The 25,901-nt window shown below is 51.6% G+C and overlaps 1 protein-coding gene across 1 annotated transcript; it reads right to left on the bottom strand.

Annotated features, from left to right (window-relative positions):
• Positions 1-289: 289 nt before the first annotated feature.
• MMP24 (matrix metallopeptidase 24) lies at positions 290-23,910 on the bottom strand. Its single transcript, XM_035006181.1, has 8 exons — positions 23,578-23,910; positions 19,495-19,611; positions 17,453-17,757; positions 10,076-10,237; positions 7,536-7,750; positions 5,334-5,472; positions 3,560-3,826; positions 290-1,626 (listed from the first exon to the last, which is right to left on the bottom strand). Exons 1-8 carry the CDS (start codon positions 23,754-23,756, stop codon positions 1,289-1,291), a joined length of 1,722 nt encoding a protein of 573 aa, XP_034862072.1. The 5' UTR covers positions 23,757-23,910; the 3' UTR covers positions 290-1,288.
• Positions 23,911-25,901: the final 1,991 nt, after the last annotated feature.

Here is a 25,901-nt window from a genome sequence, read left to right as displayed (position 1 = left end):
TGGGCCCCTAGCATTGGGACTGCTACCAGTTGGGGGTGCCCTTTTCCAAAGAGCAGTGCAGGATGATGGGTCCAGTAAGCTGGGTTAGCAAGGGCCAAGCTTGTTAGCAACACTGCTTCCAGGCTAAGAGATTGAGTTGGCCTCAGGGTAGCTGGGGGTGTGGGCTCTGAACACTTCAGAAGGCTGCCCTGGGCCCATTACCCCAAAGCCATTAGAATGTTGGCCTGGAGCCATTTCTGCTGCACCTAACGCACCTAACATCAGGCTGAGCCCCAGACCTGAGCCCCAGACAGTAAGCAACAGGGCCGGGGACTGGGGGAGTGGGGAAGAGGGACAGGGGAGTGGAGGATGGTCACAACTCAGATCAGCCTCCAGAAATAGGGTCAGCTCCTGCCCCAGCCCTTTAGCCCCATGAGCAGAATCCAGCTCCTGGGGTGTCTGGGTGCTAGAGTGGCCTTAGCAGCACCTTGGTCCTTATCTCCTGGGGAAGGGCTGGCCACGCTGGCCTTATCACCAAGATAGTCACCTCTAATTCACCTAACGCCTCAAGCAGCCTTTGCAGAATGGGACTTTTAAAACAGTAGTGACAGGACATTTAAATATTCACGACGTGACAGCTGGGTCCTTGTCAGACCCAGCTGGGCCACAGCACTGCCTGCAACATGTGACCCTAAATCCTAGGTCTCAGAGGAGACCCTGATGTGTGGAGCAGGTTTCCTGAGGGATCTGCTGAATGCCAGCAGGGGAAACCCAGGCTTGTTGCCCACCATGTTGGCAGCAGGGGTCTTGTAGCCTTGGAGGACAGTGGGGTGGGGTTAGGGGCAGGGGGACATCTGACCAGCAGGTGTTGGCAAAAGGGGACCAGGATCGGTGGCATCTCCCAGATGGGGCTGAGAGTGCTAGTGCTGGCTTCCACAGAAGATGCTGGGTCCAGCCAGGAACGGAGCTGTGGTGCCTCATTGTTACCACAGGATTCAGTGACCACAGGGCCTCCTCCTGGCATGGTCCCTGCCTCCTGATGGGGCCTGGCCTATTCCCTTGGGTAGGGAGCAGTTTACCCAGGACAGAAGGCTGGCAGCTGGGTGCCAGACACCCACCCTGGGGCACAGCCACCATCACTCCTTGCGACACGCTCAGCCTAGGCCAATGTACCTACCACTTCAGCTGCATGACCCCCGGCCTAGGGCCCTGCTGGCCCCAGTGGGCAGTGGCCAGAGCTGCCCCTCAGACCCTGATGAGGAAGGGCCTGGCTGGCCAGACCGAGTGGACAGAAAGGGCTCTGGGCTGCTCACACCCACTCCTGGACTGGCCGCTTATAGTAGGTGACAGGCTGAGGGCCTGCCTTGTTCTTGAACTGGAAGATGGTGTAGACCAGCACCAGGATGCAGAGGGACAGGATGCAGGGGATGACCACAGCCACGGCATTCACAGAGCCTGGCACATCGTTGATAGTCACCATGATGTCCACATCGTCCTGGGGCAGCCGCCGCTCCTTCCGCCGCTCCACGTCCTTCTGGTTGCAGCCCATCCAATCACGCAGGATGTTGCGTGGATAGCCTGGCTCCACGCTTAGTTTCTGGTTGTCAAACTTCCAGTAGTCCCGGCCCTTGTAGAAGTAGGTGTAATCTGCAGAAACATGGCCCAGCATCACCACTCCCAGACACCTGCTCTGACCCATTGTGAGAGGGCAGCATGGAGGAAGGGCACCTCTCCCACCCTGGAGTCCAAGAGGAGCTCTGAAGGAGGGGGGGGCATATGAGGGGGTGGGAGCAGTGCGTTGGGAGGCTTGGAGGTGGGGGGAGGGCAGTGCTTGGCACACTCTGCACACAGTGTGGCAGGGTCACGGAACATGGCCTGCACGGTTGCAGAGAGGTGCGCCCAGGACCTGGAGCAGCCTAGCCTGTCAGCTGAAAGGTGCTGGGAAGCTACTGAGGGCCTTGAAGTAGACAAGTCCCAATTTGTGCCTCCCTGCCTTAGCTTGGGGTCACAGCTCCATCACACTTGCCTTTGCCATCCCCCCACCACGGGTGCGATCACCCTCCCTACTCTGGCTTGGACAGCACTGCCTTCATAGCTCTAGAGCCTCAGTTGAGCTCCTGCTTGAGGCAAGGGAGGCAGGGAGCAAGATTTCTCCTTTTGTTGACAGCCGACACCAGCTTGTCACAGCTATCATGGATTTTCTTCGGCTTGTCACACATCACAACACAGATGCAGGGTCTCTGGGACCCTGCTGGGGAAGGGCCTGGAAAGAAAGGAGGTGGAGGGGCTGGGCAGCCACAGCAGGCTCCCGGGCTCCTGGCAACAGCCTTCAGGGTAGAGACAGCAAAGCAGCTCACTCAGACCCTCCTATTGGCCAGCCTCCCACCCTGGGACTTTCACTGGCCAAAGTCCTTGATGTCACCTGTCTCTGAGGCTCCCAGAAAGCGAGACCACATGTGTAAAGCATCAGGTACACAGGAAAGCCACCAAGTAGCAGCTCTGCCCCTGAGACTTTGGCTTTCTTACCAGTGACATCTCCGCGGAGAGCCCTTCCCGAAGATGCTCTCTGATGCGCCCTCCTCCACCACCCCCCCCAGCTCTCCCACTACATTCCCTTCCCTTAGAGCATTTGCTGCCACCTTAGCTGTTTTCTGCCTCTAGACTGGGAGCCAGGGATGCAATGCAAGCCTTGTTCTCTGCTACTTCCCCAGCTCTCCCACACAGGCTGGCTAAGCAATTATCGTGGAGTGACCGAATGACTCCTGTCATTCTATATAACAAAACACACCAACAAGATGTTGATGATGGCAATGACGATAGCCCCTAAAATACATGTGGCAGGGACCATGTACTAGGTGTTTGTCTCAGTGCTCTACTTAATTTATCTCATTTAATTCTTAACAAATGCCAACGAGGTAGGTACCATTATTATCCCCATTTGATAGATGAGGATGTTGGGAAAACTGAGGTGGTTTGTCCAAACTCCTAGTAGGTGGTGGAGGTGGACATGAAGCCAGCCAGGCTCCAGAGTCTGTGCTTTTGACCAGATCTGGGGAAATGTATTTAGCAAACATTCATGGACTCCCACTCCGCACCTGGCAACACCCAGCCCCTCCTCTTGAGAAGCTCCTAGTCTGGTGGGAAGCTCCCCGCCTGGCCTCCAGGAGGAGCTTTGGAAATGTCTCGTAAATAAAAAAGGCTTCTCTTTCCATCTGTCTGCCCTCAAGCCTTATACACGAGCACTTTTGAAAGCACCCATATCCATCATTGCTTTTCAGGTCTGATAACTCGAGGAACCCCTAGAGTACATCTGAGGACCACTATTTGAGAAATGCTGTCCGAAGGGATGAAGTCAGTCTGTGGAAACATCTCTCAAATGTGAGTCATCCCTGCAGATGAGAAGTGTGGCTTGGTAGCTGGGAGGAGAATGAAACGACTGTGTGAACCTGGGTAGATATGAGGCCATTGTCCTTACCATCAGGCTCCTTTCTCAAATCCGGGTACCCTGAGAGTATGCCATGGGCCCTGTTGGGACCCACATAAAATCAGCCACCCCCTACACAGCCAGGCTCTTACGTACATCCTTCCTTGCTGATGAAGGCCCCCTGCGGAGCCTGTGGGATGCCCTTCCACACAGTGATGGGCTTGGGGTAGCCAGGGTCCGTGGCCCGCCGCTCCTCACTGTACCGCCAGTACCGTTCACCTTTGAAAAAGTAGGTCTTGCCCACGGGTTCCCAGCGCAGAGCCGTGTCGATGCCTTCTCGGGGCAGACAGCTCCCCAGCTCCCCTAGGCTGTGGGGGTACCCAGGCTCCACCGTCACCTCCTTAAACACCCAGTACTTGTCACCTGTAGCCAGAAGAAGCCCAGAATCAGCCTTCCCCAGTCACGCGGTACCAGAGGTGGTGGCTAGTGCCACGGTCCATCTTCTAGGACTGAAGTCATTCATAGAGCCACAGTGTCAGGGGGAAACAACCGAGGCCTGCTTGAGGGCCTCTGTGGGACACTGAGGCCCCTGGGCCGTGGCAGAGCATGCGGGCCAGAAGCCAGTCACTACAGATCCTGGGCAGCTGGCCCCACGCTGCCCAGCCTCCGTGCTTCCCTCACGTGCCGTTGCTCCTCTCCTCTGGGGCGTCCTCAGCCACTGCTGTGGCTTCACACTATTAGGACTCCCCCACCTTCCACCACTGACACCCAACTCTGCGGGCTCACAGCCACTACCACCGGACCTGAGCCCCAGACCCAGGAACCCTGATCCCGGCCTCTGGGCATTTCCACATCTGCTTCCCAGAGTTCCTCATCACCTCCGCAGGGGGCTCCCTCCCCCGTCACCTTTCTGCCTCTCAGTTCCCCAATAAGAAGCCCTAGCATCACCTTTCACCCTCCTTTTCCTCCTCCTCTCCGTGTTCAGCCTCTTATGAGGCCTTTTGCATCTTTTAACTGTCCCCCTCTGGCCTCACTGGCCCTCCCTGGTGTGGCCCTCATTGCCCCGCCCCCCCCCCCCCCCCCCCCCCCCCACCTCCAGCAACTGACTCAGAAATGGCCTCCCCACCTCTGCCCTATTGGACTGCCGCCTGCCCTCTGGCTCTCCGCTGCTCAGAAACGTCCAGTGAACTTCCAGCATTGCCCTAGCGGGTCAAGACCACATTCTAGCCTGGCAACCAAGGCTCCTCAGGACTCTCCCCCACTCTCCTTTCCAGGCCACTGCTCACTGCTCTCCGACGTGTGGCTCCGTGGCCGGTCAGTGAATCTTCTAAGCTTTTCCAGTGTACCCGAGCTGTCCCTTCCCCTTGGACTGCTTTCCTCACTTCTCACTAACTGTATCTTACCCTTCTGACCTGCCTCCTTAGCGCAGTAGGCAGCGCGTCAGTCTCATAACTGTATCTTACCCTTCTGGGCTGGGCCCACCTCAGGATAATGGAAGTGAAAGAACCTAGCGCTGGGGGGGGGGGGGGGCATGTCATACATGCTAGCTGCCCCCTGACCCCTTCCCTGACCTCTCCAGCCTGTGTGACCTCCTCCCCACCAACTCTTACGGAACTGCTCGGCTGGCCTCCCATGGAGCACTGCATGGTCTTCAGGCTCCTGGACCATCCAGTGTGGCTGAACCTTATTATCCCGCCAACCTGGGCACACACAGACCCTCAGCAATCACTTCGTGACTTGATTCCTCCAGACTGTGCTTCGCCCACCTGCAGGGATCTGTCTTGTCAGAAGTCAGTGTCTCTGTTAGGGCCAGAGGGGCCCTTGGAGGGCATCTGCTTCTCACCCCACCTCTTTCAGTGTACAGATGGGGCAAGGGGGTCCCAAGAAGGTCAGGGAACTGTCCCAGGTCTCTCAGCACAGGCTGTATTACCTTTGAAGAAGACAAATCTTCCATCGGCCCTTTCGTAGGCTGCATCTATGCGGGCAGGCAGGCCCTTCCAGAACTGCTCGATCTGCATTGGGTAGCCCTCTTGCACCCGGTTATTGCGCAGGCGCCAGAACCAGCGATCCTGGGGGTCGGTGAGGGGGGAAGAAAAAGGCATGGCAGGCCCTTCCTCAACCTAGTGATCTCACCCTTGGGGCTCAAGCCCCAATAACCCAAAAGCTTCCCCTGGGCCCAGCCTTGCAACCCTCCGTGATGTCTGTGCATCTACTGCTTCTAGCTTCCAGTGCCCTGTGAGGAAGACAGGATGCCCATGAACTCTCTTCATAATAAGCCTCCTGATGGCTCTTGCTGTCTGAGGGGCCATGATATGGACAGCCCCAGGCCTGGTGCAGGGATGAGGTGCGGAGGAGCTGGAAGGGGCGATGCCTGGGCCTGGGGTGGCCACATGAGGGCAGCAGAGAGTCACTGACATCCGCGGCCGCTCCCCAAGCTGGCCACTGAGCCTGGGCAGAGTGCCCCCTCGCTGGCTGGCTCCACCCAGCAGGGCAAGGGCCCTGGGAAGCAAGCTGTGGGAATCCCTCAAGACCTGGGTGCGAATTCGGGTTCCTCCACTCAGAGCGGCATGACCGTGAACACAGCACAATTGCCTCACCTACAAATGGGGGTAATAATGGGGATCGGATGGGAGATTATGGGCAAAGTGCCTAGAACAGCAGGGAGCACGTAGTTGATGTTGAATAAATGGCAGCTCAGTAGGCCAAGAGTCTAATCAAAGCCCTCTTCTTCAAACTAGTGTCTTGTGCCTCTGCAGTGCCTGTAGCCAGTAGGCAGCCCGGGCAAGGCCTGTCACCTACCAGGACCTCAGTTTTGTCACGTGTAAATGGGGATGATCAAACACAGACTTGACTAGTTGCTGTGGGGGGGTTAGAGTGCAAAAGAATGAATGTGATGTGCAAAAGATGGCACAAAAACTAGAAAGGTTTTTTTTTTTTTTTAAGGTGTTTTACAAAAAGTACTTTCACATTGAGTTTTTTAAACCATAGTTTGACTTTCACAAGTCTGTTAAGTAGATTTGAGATATACCGAGTCTTAAGGAAGGCCAAATGACTTTCCTAGAGCTACTCTGTGAGAGGCAGGATTGTCATTGACCCATTGTGCCTGATTCTTGCTCAGTACTCAGAGCTTGCTGGGAGAACTCCCTGAGAGGAGTGGGGCAGCCCCCTACAACCACCCATGTGACGGAGACACGTTGGCCAGATCCCCTTCAGTGGAGGGCTTGTTGCGCTGATGGCCCAGCATGTGGTCAGCAGGCTGTTTTCAACTGCCAGCCTCCCTGGGGATGGCCTCAGCTTCAGAGAGCTCCCCAAGGTCATACCCCTTCTCATCCAATGACTGAATGAAGCAGGGGGGACCGAGTCCCAGCCCTTTGGGTCCCAATGTGGGATGACCCTGATGGGCCATTCTAGCTCCAGAACTCCCTGTGGGGGTGGCCAACTCTGCAATGGGCCTAGTTGCTGCTTATCTTCTTCTGCCAGTCTTGCTTCCTTCCCTCCTTCCTGCACATGTTGATCCCAAAGGTACTTCCTAATCGAAATCCTGCATTCCAAACACTGTCTCAGAGTCTGTAGCACACCCAGCAAACAGGCTGCCACCAGGTCAGCCCATGGCTAAAGTGACAGGGACAGGACAAGTGACAAGATGTAGCCTGGCCAGCTTTCTATCAGACATCCCTTGGTACCGGCCTCTCAACCCTGGTGGGATCTGGAGACAGACTCAGTCACCACCGTGCCAGCCCCCACTCCAAGCTGCTATCTTCACGGCTATGCACTCATTTGATCTTCATACACCCTTCATTAGGGGGATGACTCCCAGCTTTCAGACAGAGAAACTGAGGTCCAGAGAAGGGAGGTGACTTGCTCGAAGTCACTAACCAGAAGCAGTTCTCCAGCACTTTCCCCCAGCATTAACCCCTGGGAAGGTGTAGGATCACCAGTCCCCCGGCCACCCTCTTGGAAACAAGTCAAATCACCCGGCAGCACCAGAAAGGGACCCCATGTCCTGGCCCCCAGGCCAGCTGGCATCCAGGCCCAAAGCGGGCTTAATCCCAGGGCAGCAGCCTTCTCCTGCTCCACAGAGAGGGAATGAGTGCCGGGGACCATCTGGGTTTTGCCAGTGGACTGGCCCTACCTTAAACACAAACATCTCGCCTCGGAAGAGCGCCACCGTGTTGAAGTTGCCATCACAGATGTTGGGTTTGGCACCCGGTGTGGATGGCCGGTCCCCTAGGGGCGGCCTGGGGGGCCTGGGCTGGCGCTCATGCTTCCTCTCACTCGGTGAGTGGATCCTGCGGACGGGGAGTGTGGGGAGTGGTCTTGTGGGCTCCAGGGGCTCGGCTGGAGGTCCTGGAGAGAGGGGCTGCATTTAGACAGGGCCTCCCAGGGCCCATGCCTCATCACCACCCAGGCAGCTCTGGGGTCTGTTACCCTCCAGCCCCCTGTTTCTTCTCCCATTTTTTACTCTCCCCTGATCTTTAAGAAAATAGATGAAAAGAGCCATTAAATGGGACTCTCATCCTTTCACCCGCAAATCTGGTATCTTCTCTTCTTCTCTTCTGTTATAAGAGAGAGCTCCTTTCTTAGGCTCAATGTCCCGTACCATCTTCCTCTGCCCCCTCCACACATGCCGGCCTCACTCGCTCTCCCCTTCCTTCTTTATCCTGCTCCAAGACTGCATCTGCCCTGTCTGTCAAGATCTCCAGTGACCTCCATGTTGCCAAATCCAAGGGTTACGGACTCAAATTTTGATGTGCATCTGAATTATCCAGAGATCTTGATAAAATGCAGATTATGACTCAGAGGGTCTGGGGTGGGTTGCCATTCTACATTTCTTCAGGTTCTCGGGTGATGCCAGCGTTGCTGGTCTGAGGCCCACACTTTGAGGAGCAAGATCAGAGAAGCACTTTTCCAGGAGCCTGTACCGACTTGGTTTTCCTTCTGCTTCACGGGCTGTTCCTTTTCTTTTCTTTTTTTTTTTTTAAATTTTATTTATTTATTTGATAGAGAGAGACACAGCGAGAGAGGGAACACAAGCAGGGGGAGCGGGAGAAGCAGGCTTCCTGCCAAGCAGGGAGCCCGATGTGGGACTCGATCCCAGGACCCTGTGATCACAACCTGAGCCGAAGGCAGACGCTTAACGACTGAGCCACCCAGGCGCCCGGGCTGTTCCTTTTCTCTCCTTTGCTGGCAACCTCTCTGCACCCACCCTACTCTAGAGGTTGGAGTGCTCCTGGGTCCTCTTTTCTCTATTTTTGTCCCCAGATCAGTTTTCTCACTTGGACAGCGTATTAGCATCACTGGGAGTGCTTTGAAAACTCTTGATGCTCAGAAAGCACCCCAGACCAATTAGAACCCAATCTCTGAGAATGTGGGCACTTTTTATTAAAATTCCAAGGTAATTCCAATGAGTCCCCTAGTTAAAAATCACCACCCTAAGTGATCTCATCCTGGTTCATGGCTCTAAAGACCTTCTGTGTTGGGCTGTCCAATAGGATGTTCTATGATGGCAGAAATGTTCTATATCTGCACTGTCCAATACAGTAGGCCTCCAGCTGTATGTGGCTGTTGAGCACTTGAAATGAGTGACTAGTTGTTAGTGGACAGAGGAACTAAAATTTTAATTTTATTTAATTCTAATTAATATAAATTTAAACTTCAATAGTCACATGTGGCTAGTGGTTATAAACTGGACACCAAAGAGTCCAAATCAATATCCCAGTCCAGATCTCTGAGCAACAGACTGATGAATCCTATTGGCCCACAGTTCGAAAAGCCAGAAATCTTGGTGTTGTCCTTGACCCTCACCACCATGTTTGATCTATCAGCAAATCCTGTCCATTCTACTTTCAAAATATCTCCAGTCCCTACCTCCCCTGTCCTGTTTTCCACTGCTTCACTGAGGGAGATCCTGCCCATCCTCCATGGGGCCATCTGTTCTGTGAGGTCCTCAGGACCTCCGGAGGGAGCCCTCCTCCTGTGCTTCATAACCTGGGGGCTGAGGCGGCCTGTGCTATGCTGACATGCATTTGCTCCAGTAACTGGTCTTCTCATCTCAACTGACTTGGTAAGAACTAGGCCTTCACATACCAGTGTGAACAGGGAACTGGGAGGGAGGCCTTTCCTATCTTATCAAAATATCAGTCCAGCTTCTCATTTTTTCTTGTTTAAGAATCTCTTGACGGGTGCCTGGGTGGCTCAGTTGGTTAAGCGACTGCCTTCAGCTCAGGTCATGATCCTGGAGTCCTGGGATCGAGTCTCACGTCGGGCTCCCTGCTCAGCAGGGAGTCTGCTTCTCCCTCTGACCTTCCCCCCTCATGTGCTCTCTCTCTCTCATTCTCACTCTCTCAAATAAATAAATAAATAAAATCTTTAAAAAAAAAATCTCTTGACTAGAGGTGGGGGTCCCCTTGAAAGTGCACCACAGGAGACGAGGGGGAGGTGTATGAGGGGGAGGAGGTAGAGAAGAGGGAGCGGGTGGGATTCCGCTCACTTTTGGCAGCTCAGACCCTCCCCCAGTTTCCCAGTGGGTCAGGCAAAGACCTCAGAAGTCTCTAAAGGTCGGACAGCGGCTATGGTGATGGATGTCAGTGCCCCCCCCCCCAACCCCTCAGGCAGGGAGTCACAGTCCAGCCCCGAAGACAGAGCAGAGGCCCCCTCTCCCCTGCCACATACCGTAGATCTTCTGGATGCCCTGGAGATCATCCTGAGGCAGTTTGAAGTTGTGTGTCTCCATGTACTGGTAGAAGGGTGCCATGATGGCGCTGGGGTCGTTGGAGTGCTCCAGTCCCAGTGCATGGCCCAGCTCGTGCACAGCCACCAGGAAGAGGTCATTCCCTGTGGAGAGGGGGGTGGGGAGGTGCCCAGGGCACCCACTTAGGTGTCAGTCAATCCATTGCTTCAGCAAACACTGAGCAAAGGCTTTGTGTCAGGCCCTATGCTGGACCCTGGGATCTACAGAGAAATCCTACACAGTCCTGCCTTTTGGAACCTTGATACATGGGGGATTTGGAGAGAGAAACAAAATAAGTGAGATTAATGTTCCAGGTGCTTTAATAGATGTCTGTAAGGGTCAAGTGAGGATTCTGAAAAGGGAAGAGTGATTTAAACTTGAAGATGTCCAGGGAAAGCTTCATAAAGGTGAAGTTTAAGCCGGCTCTTGAAAGATAAGAAGTTAGTCAGGAGAGTGGACTCGGAGGGTAGGAGAGGGAGGGGTGGGGGTAGCATTCCTGGCAGAGAGAACGCTATAAACAAGACCCAGGGACAAGCAGGCTCATTCCACTTGGCTCTGGAACAAAGCACGAGGGGAGGGCAGAGAGAGAGATGAGGTCAGCCAGGCTGGCAAGTGGGGCTCTGTGATGCCACGCAAAGGAATTTGGATTGGCTCCTTAGCCAGTGGGGGGTTTAGACAGGAGTGGGGGTGGCAACATGATGAGTCACTCTGGCTGCACTGTGGCTGGAGGAGGGAGGAGAGGGGAGGAAGACCAGAGGTAGGGCATTGGTGGGGCCGGGCTGGAAGCTGGGAGAAGGGTCTGGGTGAGAGATGAAAAAGGCCAAGCCAGGGGAGGTCTGGGGGCGGCGGGCAGGCGGTCAGCTTCAGGAGGCTTGGGGGGCAGGCAGGGCCCTGACTGTGAGGCAGCGCTCCGTCCGGCAAGACCTCAGTCCTGACAGAACTGAACCATGGCCAAGATCAAGGCAGGGACTCAAATGCGAGTGAAAACAATAAGGTCCAGGTGCCGAAAGTGGGACACGGGATCCCGAGCACGAAGCCGAGGCGGCAACATGGCACGGTGGTCATCACGTGGGCCCGTGAGCCAGACAGACCTTCATCTCCAGCTCTACCCCCACCAGCGCTGTGAACTTGGCCAACAGGTCTACCCTCTGAGCCTCAATGTCCTCATTTGTAAAATGAGGAGATCATACCTACCTCATAGGGTCATGCGAAGACTGGATAAGATAATATGCATAAAGGGCGTGGCGCTGCTTAATAGCTCTTGTTAGCATACAGAAGATGGCAGCTCGGTGCCTGGAACAAGCCCATTGACCAGAAAGGAAGCACAAGGCCAGTGGGGTTCCAGCTACCGGACTTTCTTAAGCCAACTCCTCTGAGCCTCTGGATCAGGCCTGAGACAGAGCAAGGCCTGATTTGGGGGGTAGGGGTGGGGGGGTTAAGTAACCCCAGCTTTTGGAAAGGAACACAAGGGACAGGGAGTTGGGCAGGCTGTTGTACTGATAGTCCTGACCCCTGTCTGTCCAGTTATAACCTCTTGCTTGCCTTGACCTCTGGCATTTGAGCTCTGCCTCTCACTGCCCAGCCCTGAGGCATGTTGCAGCTCATTCCTGCCACCTTGACGTGCAGGGGAGGCTGCAGGAGCCCAGGAGGAGGTCAGGAGTCCTAGTGCCTACTCTGCTTCCAGTGTCACTGGCTAAGTTGCCCAGCGCAGGTGAGGGCCCTGTGAGGGTCATGGGGGCTGGGGATTGTCTCTGGGCTTCCTGGTTAAGGTCTTGGGAAGAGAGGAGTGCATGCCTGCCTCTCCGTTGACACCACCAGTGTCTTCAGCGAAGTGGGGACGGACAAGATCAGTGCAAGGTTGGCCAAGAGCCTGGGGCTGGCCTTCTGCTGGGGAAGGGCAAGCTGGCAGGAGGAGGCCAGGCCGCCCCCAGTTCCTGCCTCGGGTCCTGGTTCCTCTGGCAGCGGGGAAGGGTGAGCTCATCTCTCAGCTCCATCCCAAACAAAGGCAGCTACTAGAGCCAGCGGAAGGCAGCTCTGCTTCCTGGGGGCCGGTCCTGCCTGGCTCTGCTCCTCGCCTGTTCTTCGACCTGGGACAAGCTGTTCGGGCCTCTTGTCTCCTGACCAGGCTCTTCCTCGGGGCGCATCCACAGGGACCTCTGCTGGGAACCAGGGAGCAGGGCTCTGAGCACTTGGCAAGACTCTAAACCTCTGTTCTCAGCCTGTGTCTATTACTGTGATAGCCCCTGTACCTGGGTCCCTGCACAGCCCTTGAAGGAACGAGGACTGTGGGTTGATTCCGAGGACTGAAAGGCAGAGAGGAGCTGGGGAGCTGGCATCCCACTGCACAGAAACCCAAGAGACTGTTCAGTGGGGGCTGCTCTGGGGAGATGGAAGGAGAGGGGAGACGGGCAGAAGAACTCCCCGGAGCTTGTGAGGGGAAAAGCAGAAGGATGGAGAAGATTCCAGGACTTCATGGGCAGGAGGCTGTTAGGGTCTTTACCCTCTGAGAGGGTGAGAAGCAAGGAAGCAGAGTGGCCAGAAGTGGAGTCTGAGGGAGCCAGAATAACACGAATCCCAGCCCCGCCATGTCACAACCGTGTGACAGTTTAAATCTCCTCCTCTGTAACATGCAGGGAATAACGGTACCTTCATCCTAAGAATGGGGGTGAAGTGGATGAGGCAGGGTATGTAAAGTGCTCACACTGCCGCTGAGCACAGAGCTGCGGGTTGCTCTCAACTAGCAGGCTCCCGTGGAGTTGCGCTCGAGGACCAGTATCCCCAAGAGGGAGTGTTCCCACGGGCCCGGGGGCTCAAGTCCTGCGGCCTCCTCGCAAGTCCCCAGACGTCTGACTCAGCTACTCAGATATGCCTTGTCTCTGCTTCATTTCCTTTTCTTGGAACCTCCGTATTTGTTAAGTCCCATCTCATTGACCCTTCCAACCCCCCAAAAGATTATAACATTTCCCTTTGCCTCTATTCTTTTGCCAGCGCTGCCCCCTCCACCCAGAATAGCCTTACTCCTTCCAAGTTCAGCTCATTGCCACATCTTCCAGGAAGACTTCCTTGATCTCCCCCACTGGCAGTGAGTGCTCCCTCCTCACCTCCCCCAGCAGTTTATCTGAATCATCTTTATGCCCCCCCCCCCCCCCCGCCTGTTACAGCCACTAGCACATGCTCTCTTCTGCCCCAGGACTGTGAGCTCCTCCGGGGCAGGCTTTGTGCTGGAAAGGGCCGGGTGATAGCAGCCAGTAGGGAGCAGTGCCATACGTTCGGTGATTTTCCAGGGGTGGTCCGTGGACCACCTGTGGCAGAACCAACCCGGGGCGATTATTAAAAATTCAGAGTCCTGGGTTCCCACCTGGCTCAGACACTTATGGTGTGCGTTTTTATAACCACCTGAAACTTTACTTTGCTCATCTGTTAAAGGGAAACGAGGATCCCTGCCTGGTCTGACTCCCAGGGTGGCAGGGAGAGTCACAGAAGCCATCGCAGAAGGGCTCTCTTCCGTGAAGGCTGGTCTCAGTGACTCTGCCTGTCTTGTCACCTTCCCCGCAGGGCTGGGTTCCCTTCTCACTAGAGCTTAGTGAACTTAGACGTCAGTGCTTGGCCCGCTGGAAAGAGATGAGGACAGCAGGTGCCTGGAAGCAGCCCCCGAAAGCAGCTGGAAGGCACGGTGGGCCACATTGCCCTTCACACAGACTCCAGTGACGTGGAGAATCAGAATCACCCTTCCACCCTTCCATCCAGTGGTTCTCTAGGAGAGCCTTTTAAACACACAGATGGGGGAGCTTCTGAGTCAGGACTTTGGGGTTAGGACTTGAGTAACTTTTTTTTTTTTTTTTTTAAGAATTTTATAGTGATTGGGTCAGGCTGACACACCTGAGGCAGCCGCTCCCCCTTGGCACCACTAACAGTGGGACGGCCGAGCGTCCCGGTGTGGCGCAGGAGGGTTGACCCCCGCCACTTAGGAAGCTCTTGCCCAAAAGTGAGTCTAGTCAGGTCTGTAGGTCTGCTGACCAATATTCAGGATATAGGAGGAAGGGAGGTGTGTTAAAAGTGGATCTGAATCTCATCAAACCAAATGCCTATACTTGGGACAAGTGACCGGGTTTCTTCATCAGGGTTGGGGGTGGGGAAGCGAGCTGACCACTGTAAATGAAAACAGCTTAAGAGACGTCAACCATGTATGCTATGTGGATGTTGTCTGGATCCCGATGCAAGCAAACAGCTGTAAAGGACGTTTCTGAGGTAATTCTGGGAAAATGTACCCAAACTGGGAATTGGATTTTAAGAAATTATCAAAAATTTTTTGGGTTTGATCATGGTTTTGTGGTTGTATTAAAAATAATCCATTAGAGGTATGTCCCAAAGTATTTAGAGGTGAAATGATATTATGCCAAGGATTTTCTTTAAAATATATCGGCCAGAAAATAAAAGTGGCAGGGGGAGAGAAGGTGAGATGAAGGCGGTGACATCATGTAGGGAATGGCCGAAGCAGGGCGGTGGGCGCCTGGGGGTTCATGTTATCATTCTCCCTTCTTTCGTGAGTTTGAAGGTTTCCATAATGGAAATTTAGAAGAGAGAAGAAAGCCAATAAACACAAAGTTCCCAGGAAGGCTCCACGTACTCCCTCACTGAATTTATGTGGAAATTAAACGAGATAATATACAGGTGCTCCATAAATCTTGGTTCCTCTCATCTCCTTCCAGAAACTGTCCTAGGGCAACCTGCTGCATTCCAGTTCACCTGTCAGGGGCCTGTTGCTAAGGTCAGGGGCTGCTTCTGAACAGTTCATGCTTGGCTTTCCAGAGCACAGAAAATTCCTGACTCTTGTCCAAAGAAGACATCGGCCATCTTGGACAATCTATCAGAGTTGGCGATTGTTCATCAAGATGGGGTGGGACAGGCGTGAGGATGCTGGGATTGTGCCCATCCACAGGTCCCAGCTCCTTCCCACATATACCACCGGAAGCTCTTGGGATTTTGAGATGGGGCCCCAGGTCTCCAACAGCAAGGAGGGCTTGCAGGCAGCAGAAACCCCAGAGCTGGGAAGGGGAGGGCAGAGTTAGTAGGAGTGTCCTCCCGGTGCCTCTGCTAGCCAACATCCCTTTAAGAATTCATCTGTCTCCATCAGGGCTATAACTAAAATCTTGCCAGCTAACTGTGCCTGGCACGTAACAGGGCTCAAAAATGTTAGTCTCTCCTCACACTTTATCAGTTAGCACAGACAGCCCTTCCTTGACACTGATTCAAGAAGAAGGGGAGAAAGAATAGCTGTTCAGAAAGCCAGGAAGCACACCCAGGATAGAAGGAAGGGGATAGCAGGACAGAGGAAATGGCGCTGGATAGAAAAGAGGACCAACATTTGAAGAGGGCAAAGGACAAAGAGAAATTTAACAGTTCCCTATCTTTGCCGAGGCTGAGCCTTGGCCAAACCACCCTTTGACAGATAAGCCAAGAGTTGCCAATCCCTGGTCCACGCAATGATCTGAAATGTTCTCAAGGAGGCTGCCCCATGCCCAGACACCAGACCCAGCCTCTGCGAAACTGGGCCTGTAGGAGTCTGCTCTCAGCCTGAAGCATACCCGAGGAAAAAGAATGCCCTGTGTTTCCCAGACATGCCTAAGTTCAAGAATCAGAATGCCCAGGGGACAGACATAGGAATCTGTTTATAACAAGAACCCCAGGGGATTCTTATGACCAGACAAGTGAGGGAAACTCTGGGGATCAAGACAGTGTTTCTCAAGGTGATGGAACGCCTACATCAGAGGTGCCTGGAGCATTTATTACATCAAGTGTGGATTCCCAGGCCTGACCCCAGAATCAGAGAATCAGAGTAGCAAGAGGTTAGGGGCCTGGAACCTGGAATGTGCATTCTTTAGAAAGGTTTCTGGGTGATTCTGGTGTGCCCTGCAGTCTGAGAACCATGGAAGCTTAGCTTGGTAGCTAAGAGTATGTGCTCTAGGGACGCACCTGGCTGGCTCAGTCAGTAGAGCATGCAACTCTTGATCTCAGGATCCTGAGTTTGAGCCCCATGTTGGGTGTAGAGGTTACTTAAAAAAAAAAAAAAAAAAAAGAGTATGTGCTCCAGACTCATAATGCCCAGGTTCAAAGCCTTATTTCACCATTCACCGACTATGAGACTATAGGAAGACTACTTAATGTTTCTACATACCTTGGTTTACCTATCTGTAAAATGGGGATGATAATAATAATATATACAAACTACATAGTATGTGGAAAGCACTTGACACAGGCCTTAGAATATCAACACGCTAATTGTTACCTGTTCTCATCTAAAAGCCAGAATCCTCTATCCCTTTCTCCTCCAGGCTCCCTCTGCATTTTCTTATTTTCTTGATATTTCTGCTACATCCTTCAGTAGCCTGCTTTGTGACAGAGTTACTTACACACACATTGTCTCCCCCACTCAACTGTGGGTTATCGGAGGGCAGAGACCATGTCTTTTTTGTTTAAATGTTTGGATGCCCCCCACCCTGGGCTGTGTATCATGTGACACTGGTGTTGGAAGGGGTCTTAGAGATCACCCAGTCCAGTCCCTCCTTTTATTTACGAGGAGACTGAGAGTGGATCATTTGCCCCTAGTCGCACAACCAGGTGGTTGGGCTGTGGTTCGAGCCCTGGTGCTCCCAGCTACCAGCTATGCCATTTGAGCCGCAAGCTCTTTATCTTAAAAATGGGCATAATGATGTACACTTGCCTACTTACTAAGCAAGTGCCTCGGGAGTAAATACTGATGAGGAACGCTTTTGCAAGCTGAGGGGTATTGTTACTAGTACTGTACAATATGACTCTGGTTCCATAAAACATTCACTGAGCTACAGTGCTGAAGAGCAAGTTATCCACGGATACTAGAGTGATTATGTGGCCCGTTATCTGCCCGTGAAGTTGACATAAAGGAGAGAGAATCATGTTGTCTTGTACGATGGCCTTTGAAGCCCTTACCAGTCAGGCCAGAGCCTACCACCTTCAGACCCCACATTCCGCTTGAATGACTTTTTTTACCTTTTTCTCCAGCCTCTGATCCATTACTTCATATTCTTATTCACGGCCTAACCCTTCCTTCTGGACTCACCCCCCTTAGACCATTTACTAAGTGATCTGACCCTACTCCATGGATGGATCAGTGTTGAGCATTATCAGAGACCTCAGTTTCCACCCTCTTGGGTTCTTAGCTCTTGGACCTGAAGCTCCAGAGCAGGAAACTCATCTATGGCATCCCAAGCTCTTCCTCAGGGCTTCTTTTCCTTACAACTGAGCAATCCAGGACTGACCCCCTGTTCCCCTCATGGCCTTACCATCATGGTTGGCGTTTCCTAGTGTCCACGGCTCATCTGAGTCAAAGTGAGTGTCTCCTCCAATCCCTGGGCCAGGAAAGTAGGCATGGGCCAGGAATCCTCCTTCTCCATCAAATGGGGAGCTGTCACCATGGAAACCAGAAGCAAAGAAGATCATGATGTCTGCCTCCTTCCGGTCACTTTTGATCTCATGGTATGGCACCTCTTCAAAGGTCAGCGGGGTCACCTTCTGCCAGACATCGAAAGCCTGGCGAATCGCTTTCCGTGTGTCTAGCTCACCCACCTTCGGGGTGTAGTTGTGAATGCTGGTGAGAGAGGGGAGAGTCATTAGGGAGGAACGATCAGAGTCAGAGGCTTGCAGAGCTAAAAGGGACACCAGAGACCATACAGACCAGTCATCTTCAAATTTTGAACCCTAGGATTCTGCTGAGGTACCCCTGGGGTTGAAGAAGAGGCCAGGTGGGCAAGGCTCTGGGTCCCCACCCCTGCCTCAGTCCCAGGAGCTTTGCTTCAATCGAGGTTTTATATTTGATCTCTCACAAAATTGTTTTGAATACAGAATTCCATTCCAATGTGCAGAAAAAAATTAAGTGGGGGGATAGCATTTTCTAAATTTTAAGTTTTCTCCCAATACATAAAATGTGTTTATAAAACATTTATAAAAGTTATAGAAATATTTAAACAGTGGAGAGTTTAAGTGAAACATCCCTTTTACAAATATTTGGTACCAACTACCCATCTACTGCTTTCTACCTGGGAAGTTGGTATAGGGTGGTATCCGATGTAGTCAGTTATACACTTAGCGATTTAAGATTACAATCACCATATTGAATGGTTCTCCATAACAGAGCATCACTACTGGTGCTCTGCCCCATGAACATCTGGTTAAGGATTATTCACCCATTCTATAGGTAAGGAAACTGAGGCTCAGAGAGGTTGAGTGATAGAAGTTAAGGTTAGAAGCCAGTTCTTCTTTCTCTTGATTCATTCTACTTCTTCAGGAGACCTTAAGAGTCTATCCAGTTTCTAACCCAGATTCTTCTTATGTTTCCTTCTCTTGTCAGATTTCTGGAAAAAATCAAGTTCTGGTCTCTATAGCTCATCAGCAGAAGAGTCCTTCGTTCTTCAGCTTTAAGAATCCCTGTCTTAGGGGCACCGGGGTGGCTCAGTAGGTTAAGGGTCTGCTTTGGGCTCAGGTCATGATCCCAGGGTCCTGGGATCGAGCCCCTTGTTGGGCTCCCTGCTTGGTAGGGAGCCTGCTTTGCCCTCTGAGCTTCCACCCCCACTCATGCTCTTTCTCTCTCAAATAAATAAATAAAGTCTTTAAAAAAAAGGATCTCTATCTTAGATCTACCCCTGAATCCAGGGAATCTCCCTGGGTTCAGAGCCTTGAGAGGTGCCAACCGGAGCCCATCTGAGCCTACTCTATGCCTGGCCTTTGCCTCAGCCCCACTTTGAATCGTGCTGTCTGAGTCTGCTGTGCTGGGCCCCATCATCCCTGTCCTTGGTCACTGGCCTGACTTGGAGACTGGTCCTCCTCTGCCCTTGGTTTCCCCAGCTAGTTCAGGAGCGACACTGTTGTGATTCAGTTCCCTTAGGAGACAACTGGAACTGTGCTGGGAAGTTCAGGTGAAGTCTATCGGGCTCAGTGGTGAAGAGATCCAGATCAAAGGGAGTGGGGTTTGGCAAGCAAGGACAGGGAGAGTGCGTTCAGCCCCGTTTTTTTTTTTTTTATCACAGTGGAAAGTTGCCAAACAATCCATACCCTACTTTCTAAAAACTGTAGGAATCTAAACAGGACACAACTAATGAGTCCCCAAAGGACCAAACACACCTGAAGTTGGAGACACAGCATCCTCTGGAAGCCACAAGAGGGACGAAGTCATAGGCTCTCAGCACCTGGTCCTGATGCCCCCATGCCTGGCTCTCACCCCCATCACAGACCCACCACCTACATCAGGGGCCTCTGGAACTCAGGCGGCGGCAACAACCCCGAGCGCGGATGGAGCCGAAGCCAGGGAAGGGTGGGGGGGTCTAAGCACCTGTAGGTGATGTGTTTTTGCCTCCACTTCTGGCCAGTCAGGGCATAGCGCTTGTTCCTCCGCCTGCGGCTTAAGTGGGGGTGATCGGGGACCCCGCAGCGGGGCTTCTTCATCCACCTGGGCAGAGAGAGCACACACACACACACACACACATACTGTGGTCACTGAACACTCTAGGAAGACACTGCAGGGTTCCCAGTCCTGGTCTAAATGGCAGTGTGCCTCCGCACCCTGGATTCGGGGGTCCTGGCTCTGATGGGTTCCCCCTCGGGAACACGATCCACCGGTTACTTGATTCATTCCCTTACAACTGTTACGAAGACACAGGGCTGCATTCGAGCCTGGGGGGTCAGAGGCCTGGTTCCAGCTCCACCAAATCGTGGGAGTCTAGGCAAGCGAATCATTGTGAACCTCAGTTTCCCCTTCTGCAACACGAGAATTCTAGCTCTCACTGTTCTTAGGTTGTGGTAAGCCTTAAGGGAGGGAGTATATGTGGAAATACCCTGTCAATGGGATTAGGTCACCTCACTCCCTGCTTTAAAACACTCCAATGATTTCCCCAAACACCTAGAATAAAATGCAAATTCCTCATGTTGCCCCACAGAGATTCCCATGATCTAGCCCCTGTCTCCCGTGTGGGACGACATCCTCATCCCCTCCCCGCCCCATACACTCGGCCCCCAGCCACAGGGGCCCTCTTGCTGGCCTTGCACATGCTAAGATGATTTCCATGTCAGGGTCTTTGTTCCCTCTGCTTGCAACGCTCTTCTTCTTCACATGGTCTGTTCCCTTCTTTAAGGTCTCTGCTCAAATGTTACCCCTTCAGAGAGGACTTCCCTGCCCACCCTCTCTGAAGTAGCTCCCCCCTCCCATCTTATGGCTATCTGTTTATCCTGCTTAATTTTTCTTTATAGCATTGATCGTTGCCTGAAATTATACCATATATTAGCTTTTTTGTTTATTCTTTGTCTCTCTTAGCGGAGTCTAAGTTCCATGAACATAGGAGCCTTGCCTAGGCAGTGCCTAACACAGACGATGTTTGCTAATGATTTGCTGCATGAATGAGTGGGTGAATCAGAACTGCCAAGCAGTAGAATGGCAGAGTTCATAAGACAGCAAATTCCCTTTCACTGGAGGTGTTCAGAAAGTGGCTAAACAACTGTGGGACTTGGAACAGAATTCTCTGCAGCTCTTAGTACGCTGTGTTGTGATTTTAAATCTATTAGTCTATCGCCTCTAACAACTGATGACTTCTTTGAGGACTGGAATGGCATTGTATTCATCAGTGTGTCCCCCGAAGCTAGCCCAGTGCCTGGAACTAAGTGAATCCTGATAACTGTTTGTTGTCAGGTTAAGTGACATTAGGGAACCGTAAGCCTGGGACATCGTTGGGGATATAAAAAAAGGAGCAGGGTAGGAGATTTTAAAAGATCGTGTTTATTGGGGCCCAGGCCATCCTTGCATTTTATGTCCTCATGCTGGCCTAATGACCAACTCACTAAACCACAGCTTGAGTTTGCTGGAAGGGGCCACAGTCCACCTCTTGTGCAGCTGTTGAGAGCAGTTGCTGTTGGCCATACAGAGAAGAGGAGACAGAGACTGTTAAAAGCCCCTCGAGGGACTTAATCAGGTCTTACTCATCTTTGCAGCCTTCCTACTGCCTCGAGTGCCTCTACTCAGAAATCAGTACTAAAAAAATTAATAATAACAATATCATGTATTGGTATAAAAGTTTCGAATTTTTACAGTGTTTGGGGTTCTTTTAAAGGCATTTTTTTTGATTCTTCAAAACAACTCTGTGAGGGATCAAAACATGTCTCTGTGAGAAATGATTTATCCTCATTTTTGCAGAGGAGGGAAAAGATACACAGATAAATCAAGTAACTTGCAGAAGACAGCAGTTGAGGCAGGACGGGGACTTAGTTGAATGAATAAATGAACTAGTAATTAATGCAACTTAACAAACAAAACAAGCAAACAGAAGCTGGGGCTTTTCTTTCCTCAGGCTTAGCACAAGTCTGGGCTCAAGGATATGCTGAATGAAGGAATGTGCGCCATTTCCCGAGGTAGGCACTCCAAAAGTAGTACTTTTACAGGCTGCTCTGGCTTCCATTGCTTGACATCCTCGGGAAGAACCAGGAGCCGCCTCTGCAACAGCAAGGCTGAGCTAGGCCTGGAGGGGCCCCCGGGGAGGAAACAGGCCCAGAGAAAGGCAGTGACTGCCCAAGGTCACAGAGCTGGAACAGAAACTAAGGTCTCTAAATTCTACCCCCCCAAACAGGCTACCCCACTCAGGTCTGGGGTTAAGTGTGAACGCCTTCCCCCTTGTCGTGCCTCCAAGACCACGTTCCCTGCCTTCCTACAAAGAAGGGGTAGAACTGCAAGTGGGAAATGCCATCCTCCTCCCTCAGCTCGTTCCCTCCACCTCCTCCTCTCTCCGTCCACCTGCCACTCTCTGAACCATGTCCAACAGGCCTGGGGCTTTCTGGAACAGAGTAAAATCCAAGGCCAGGTGGTGCCTCAGCAGAGACACCAGCGCTCCTGCCCCAGGATGCACTGCCACGAGGCCTACACAAAGCCCTCAAAATAACCTCTGCTTTGAATTCCGCCGGGCTCTCTGTAACCAGCTCACTCTGGAGGCCACAGGGCCACGGCATCCACGGTCCTGCCATCATAGCAACAGTCAAACATATTGTCTCAGAAGTTCCCAATCTTGCAATCAGAGAATCCGAGGAATAGAAAATGTTCGTACAGAATTAGAGGATCATAAAACCTCAGACTCAACCCAATTTTAACAGCTTAGAATAATGGGATCTAGAATTGGAGAGCCATAATCCAGCACTCCCCTTTGTAAATGAACTAGCTGAGGCCCAGAGAGATGATTCTCTCAGGGGGTGACTCACGCCCTGGATCCACAACCACCCATCACCTCCCTGCACCCTGCCTTGGGGCCCTGCTCCCTGCTTCCACCTGGGCTTGGGACCCCCAGCCCTCACCGCCTCCCTGGGACCCTCCCCCAGCTCGCTGCCAGGCCTTCGTGGCGGCAGCTTTAATGACTTTTATGGCTACTTCTCAAACAAATGTAAGGATGCTTAATTCTCTTCCCTCTTCAAACAAACAAACAAACAAACAAACATCCACCTCTAGCCACCCTCTATTCCTCCCTCACTGTTAGGCTTCCAGAAAGTTTTGCCTCCACTTGACACCTCTACTCATCATCTCCCCTCCTCCCCACCGCGGTCTAAACTTGTCTCCACCGGTCCACAGACCTGCACTGGTCTCCTGGCTACTAAACTCGGCCCATGCTCTTCGGTCTCCTAACTGATGACTCTGCAGCAGCTGACCCACTGACCATCCTCCCCTTCTGTACCAGGACACAGAACCCCTGGCTTCCGCCCCGCTCTGGCTGCTCCTTTTCAGCCTGCATCCTGGGTTCCATTCCTATCACTCGTCTCTTCCTCCTTTTTGTACTCTCCCCTAGGAAATGCGACCATCCTCATGGTCTGGCTTCTTTGTTATCACCCCCTTAGTACCTCCCTGAAAATTAGCATTTCCTTCTGAGTTCTAGACTGGTGCAGCCAGATGATTGTACTTTTCACGTCGTGGTGAGCCTCTGGAGGGCAAGGATCATAGGGTCAAGTCCAGTGCCTGGTACATGTAGGCATTTAGCAATATTTGATAAATGGAAAAAGTGGAACAAGTTACCAACTCATTATCCTTCAGGAGTTGTTTGTATCAAGCGAGATGTGTACATCTCAGGGAAAGCCAGAGGGGTGATTCCGAGAGCCAAAAGCTATTAGAGTCAGAGGAGATTTAAGACCCTCTCTCACCAAACCCCTCATTGTGCTGATAAGGAAACTGAGGTCCGGAAGGGTTCAAGGTCATACCACAAATTTAGGGCAGAGCACCTCCCCAGCTCACCTAGGAAAGGGCACCTTGGGGTATTCCCTCCCAGGATGATACTGCAGGACTGAAAGACAGGAAGGTAGGATGGGCATGGTATATACACGGGGCCCATGACAAATATGAACACAAATGTAAGTCTGGAAGGTTCCAAGGCACGATGCCCTACGCAGATCTTACTCGATTGTTGTCTGATCCAACACACCGGTGACAGGGATTCCGTAAAACTGCTGCATAGTGGAGACTGCTGACTGTAAGGCCTTCCCTGAGTGCAGCTCGGGCACCCGAGAGCCAGAGGGAAGCAGATAGCCATAGCACTTTAGCCAGTTCTGAAAGACATGGGAAAGAGGAGGGCGCATTAGACTGGAGAAGGCTCTGATCTACCTGGGCAGAGAGTCGCCCTTGAGCCCGGGATCGTTTTACCGAAGGGACCTATGGACTGGTGCTCTGATTGCTTCCTCGTCCATTCCCTCCTGCACATGCTGGTAAACCAATCTCCAGAAAACCCAGCTCTCGTTGGCTTTCTCCCTCGCTATGAAGCATTCATGGGCTCTCTACTGGCTGCAGAATAAAGATTAACTTTGCATCCAAGGCTGTCCGGTACCCTGGCCTCTTTACTCCTTTATGCAGTGGTTTCCACTGATATGTGACTAGACATGCAAGAGTGCAAGAATGCTTCCTTCTCCGAAGTGGAGTGGCCTGTGAAGATGTGCCCTCCAGAAACCATTGTGTTGAACGTCAGAGTCTGCTAAAGAATCATATTGTAGAATACTTATTGACGTGAGATTATATACAGGCTTTATTGCTAACCCCTCCAAGAGAGCAAGGTATCATAAGTACATATAAGCAAAACAATGCATTATTTAATTTAAATACATAAATGTATGCATAGAAAAAAGCATAGAAGGGCACACATAAAATATAAAAAATAACAGCATGGTTATGTAAGAGAATTTCTTGTTTTTAGAAAATATCCACTGAAGTATTTTGGCTTATATAATGGTGCATGATGTTTGCAACTTTTTCTTAAACAGATTCAGAAAAGGGGGGGAGTGAGAGAGAGAGGAAACAAATGTAGTAAAATGTTAAGAATTGGGGAATCCGGGTGAAGGGTATTCAGGAATTCTTTGTCCTATTCTGGAAAACTTTTCTGAAAATCTGAAATGATGTAAAAAATTTTTTTTAAATAAAAAAAGAACTAGCCACGGACATCCTCTGTTATAGGATCATGGGGGAGAATTTCTGTTTTCTAAGTTTTATGCATGGAGTAATTTAAAAAGGGGAGGAACACTTTAAAAGAGCAAGAGCATCTGAAAGTAACTTGGATGAAGAAGCTCAAACAGACACAATGATTCTGAAGGACAGCAAAGTAGAGATGTTTATACCCACTGACAGTTGTGAGGGGATGGATGCCTGAAGAAACCAGACCACCAGGAAATATCTGTGGCATCAGTTGGAAAATGAGGAAAACACCCATGGATCTCCTGCACCCACTGGCATTTACAAGAGCACCCCTACATGCTGGTCTCTGAGCCAGACGGAAGCTGCGGCCCATCCTCAGAGAATTATCCTGAACACCAAGTGATTTAAGGAAGGAGAAAGAACTTAGGAAACAATGTTATTCTCGTTGTGATTTTTGCTTCTTGTTTCTATATGAACAGTCTTATTGTGGATGTGTCTGTTGTTACAAGTGAAAGCAAACCGTTTTGGGAAGGAAGCAATCAGAAACTATAAATAAGTTATTATTTATTTCATCTAAGGTGACTGTAACATCTTTACTGCCTCGTGATAAAATGCATCTGACTGATTAAAAACAAAACAGAACAAGAAAGTCTTAACATCTCCAGCAGCACGACAACCTTACCTCTTTCATATTGATACCTAGAATGTGTTTTTCGCTCCAGATTATGGCACAGGATATCAAGACTTCTTGCAGTTTTCCAAACACTGAATCTCTTTCATGTTTTTGTACGCTTTCCCCTGGCCCTGCCATACTCCTTAGTTAGGCGAAAATCTTTCATTATTTTAAGGTTCCGCTCATAAAATACCACCTCCGGAAGACTTCCCTCACTCCCCAAACTAAGTCATTTTTTTCCTCTCTTGTGCTCCCCCAAGCCGCTGTTATAGATAATGTAGATCTTATAATATTGGATTCTAATCATTACTTGACATATCAGACTCTAAGTGCCTCAAGGGAAGGTTCTGTGTTCTACTCATCTCTCTATATCCAGTGCCCAGAAGTGCCTGACACACAGCGCTGCTCATCATGTCTGCTCAACAAACATAACTGGGCCCTCACTACATGCCAGGCACTGTGCAAGGCTCTGGGGATACAGAGATGCATAAGGAGCTCATAGCCCAACAAGTAAATCCACCATGAATATAGCCCTCAAAGTCAGGCGTGTACAGAGTTCTATGTGAGAACAAAAGAGAGGTGTCTTTTCTGCATGGGGGTGGGGACGGGGAACTCGGGGAACCCAGGCGGGAAGGGGTCAGAGCAGTGT

Source organism: Mirounga leonina, unplaced genomic scaffold (assembly GCF_011800145.1).
Source record: "Mirounga leonina isolate KUSES-001 unplaced genomic scaffold, KU_Mleo_1.0 Mir_150, whole genome shotgun sequence".
Taxonomy (NCBI): domain Eukaryota; kingdom Metazoa; phylum Chordata; class Mammalia; order Carnivora; family Phocidae; genus Mirounga; species Mirounga leonina.
The sequence above is the reverse complement of the archived record's forward strand: the minus strand, read 5'-3'. Positions and strand labels throughout refer to the sequence as shown.

Coding starts and splice junctions, on each gene's coding strand:
- MMP24 (XM_035006181.1), bottom strand. CDS start 23,756: ATGCGCCCTCCTCTTTCCCATGTCTTTCAGAACTGGCTAAAGTGCTAT. Junction 5,473..7,535: donor GCGAGATGTTTGTGTTTAAG/GTAGGGCCAGTC, acceptor ACCGACCCCCAG/GATCGCTGGTTCTGGCGCCT. Junction 3,827..5,333: donor AAGATTTGTCTTCTTCAAAG/GTAATACAGCCT, acceptor TTCTGGCTACAG/GTGACAAGTACTGGGTGTTT.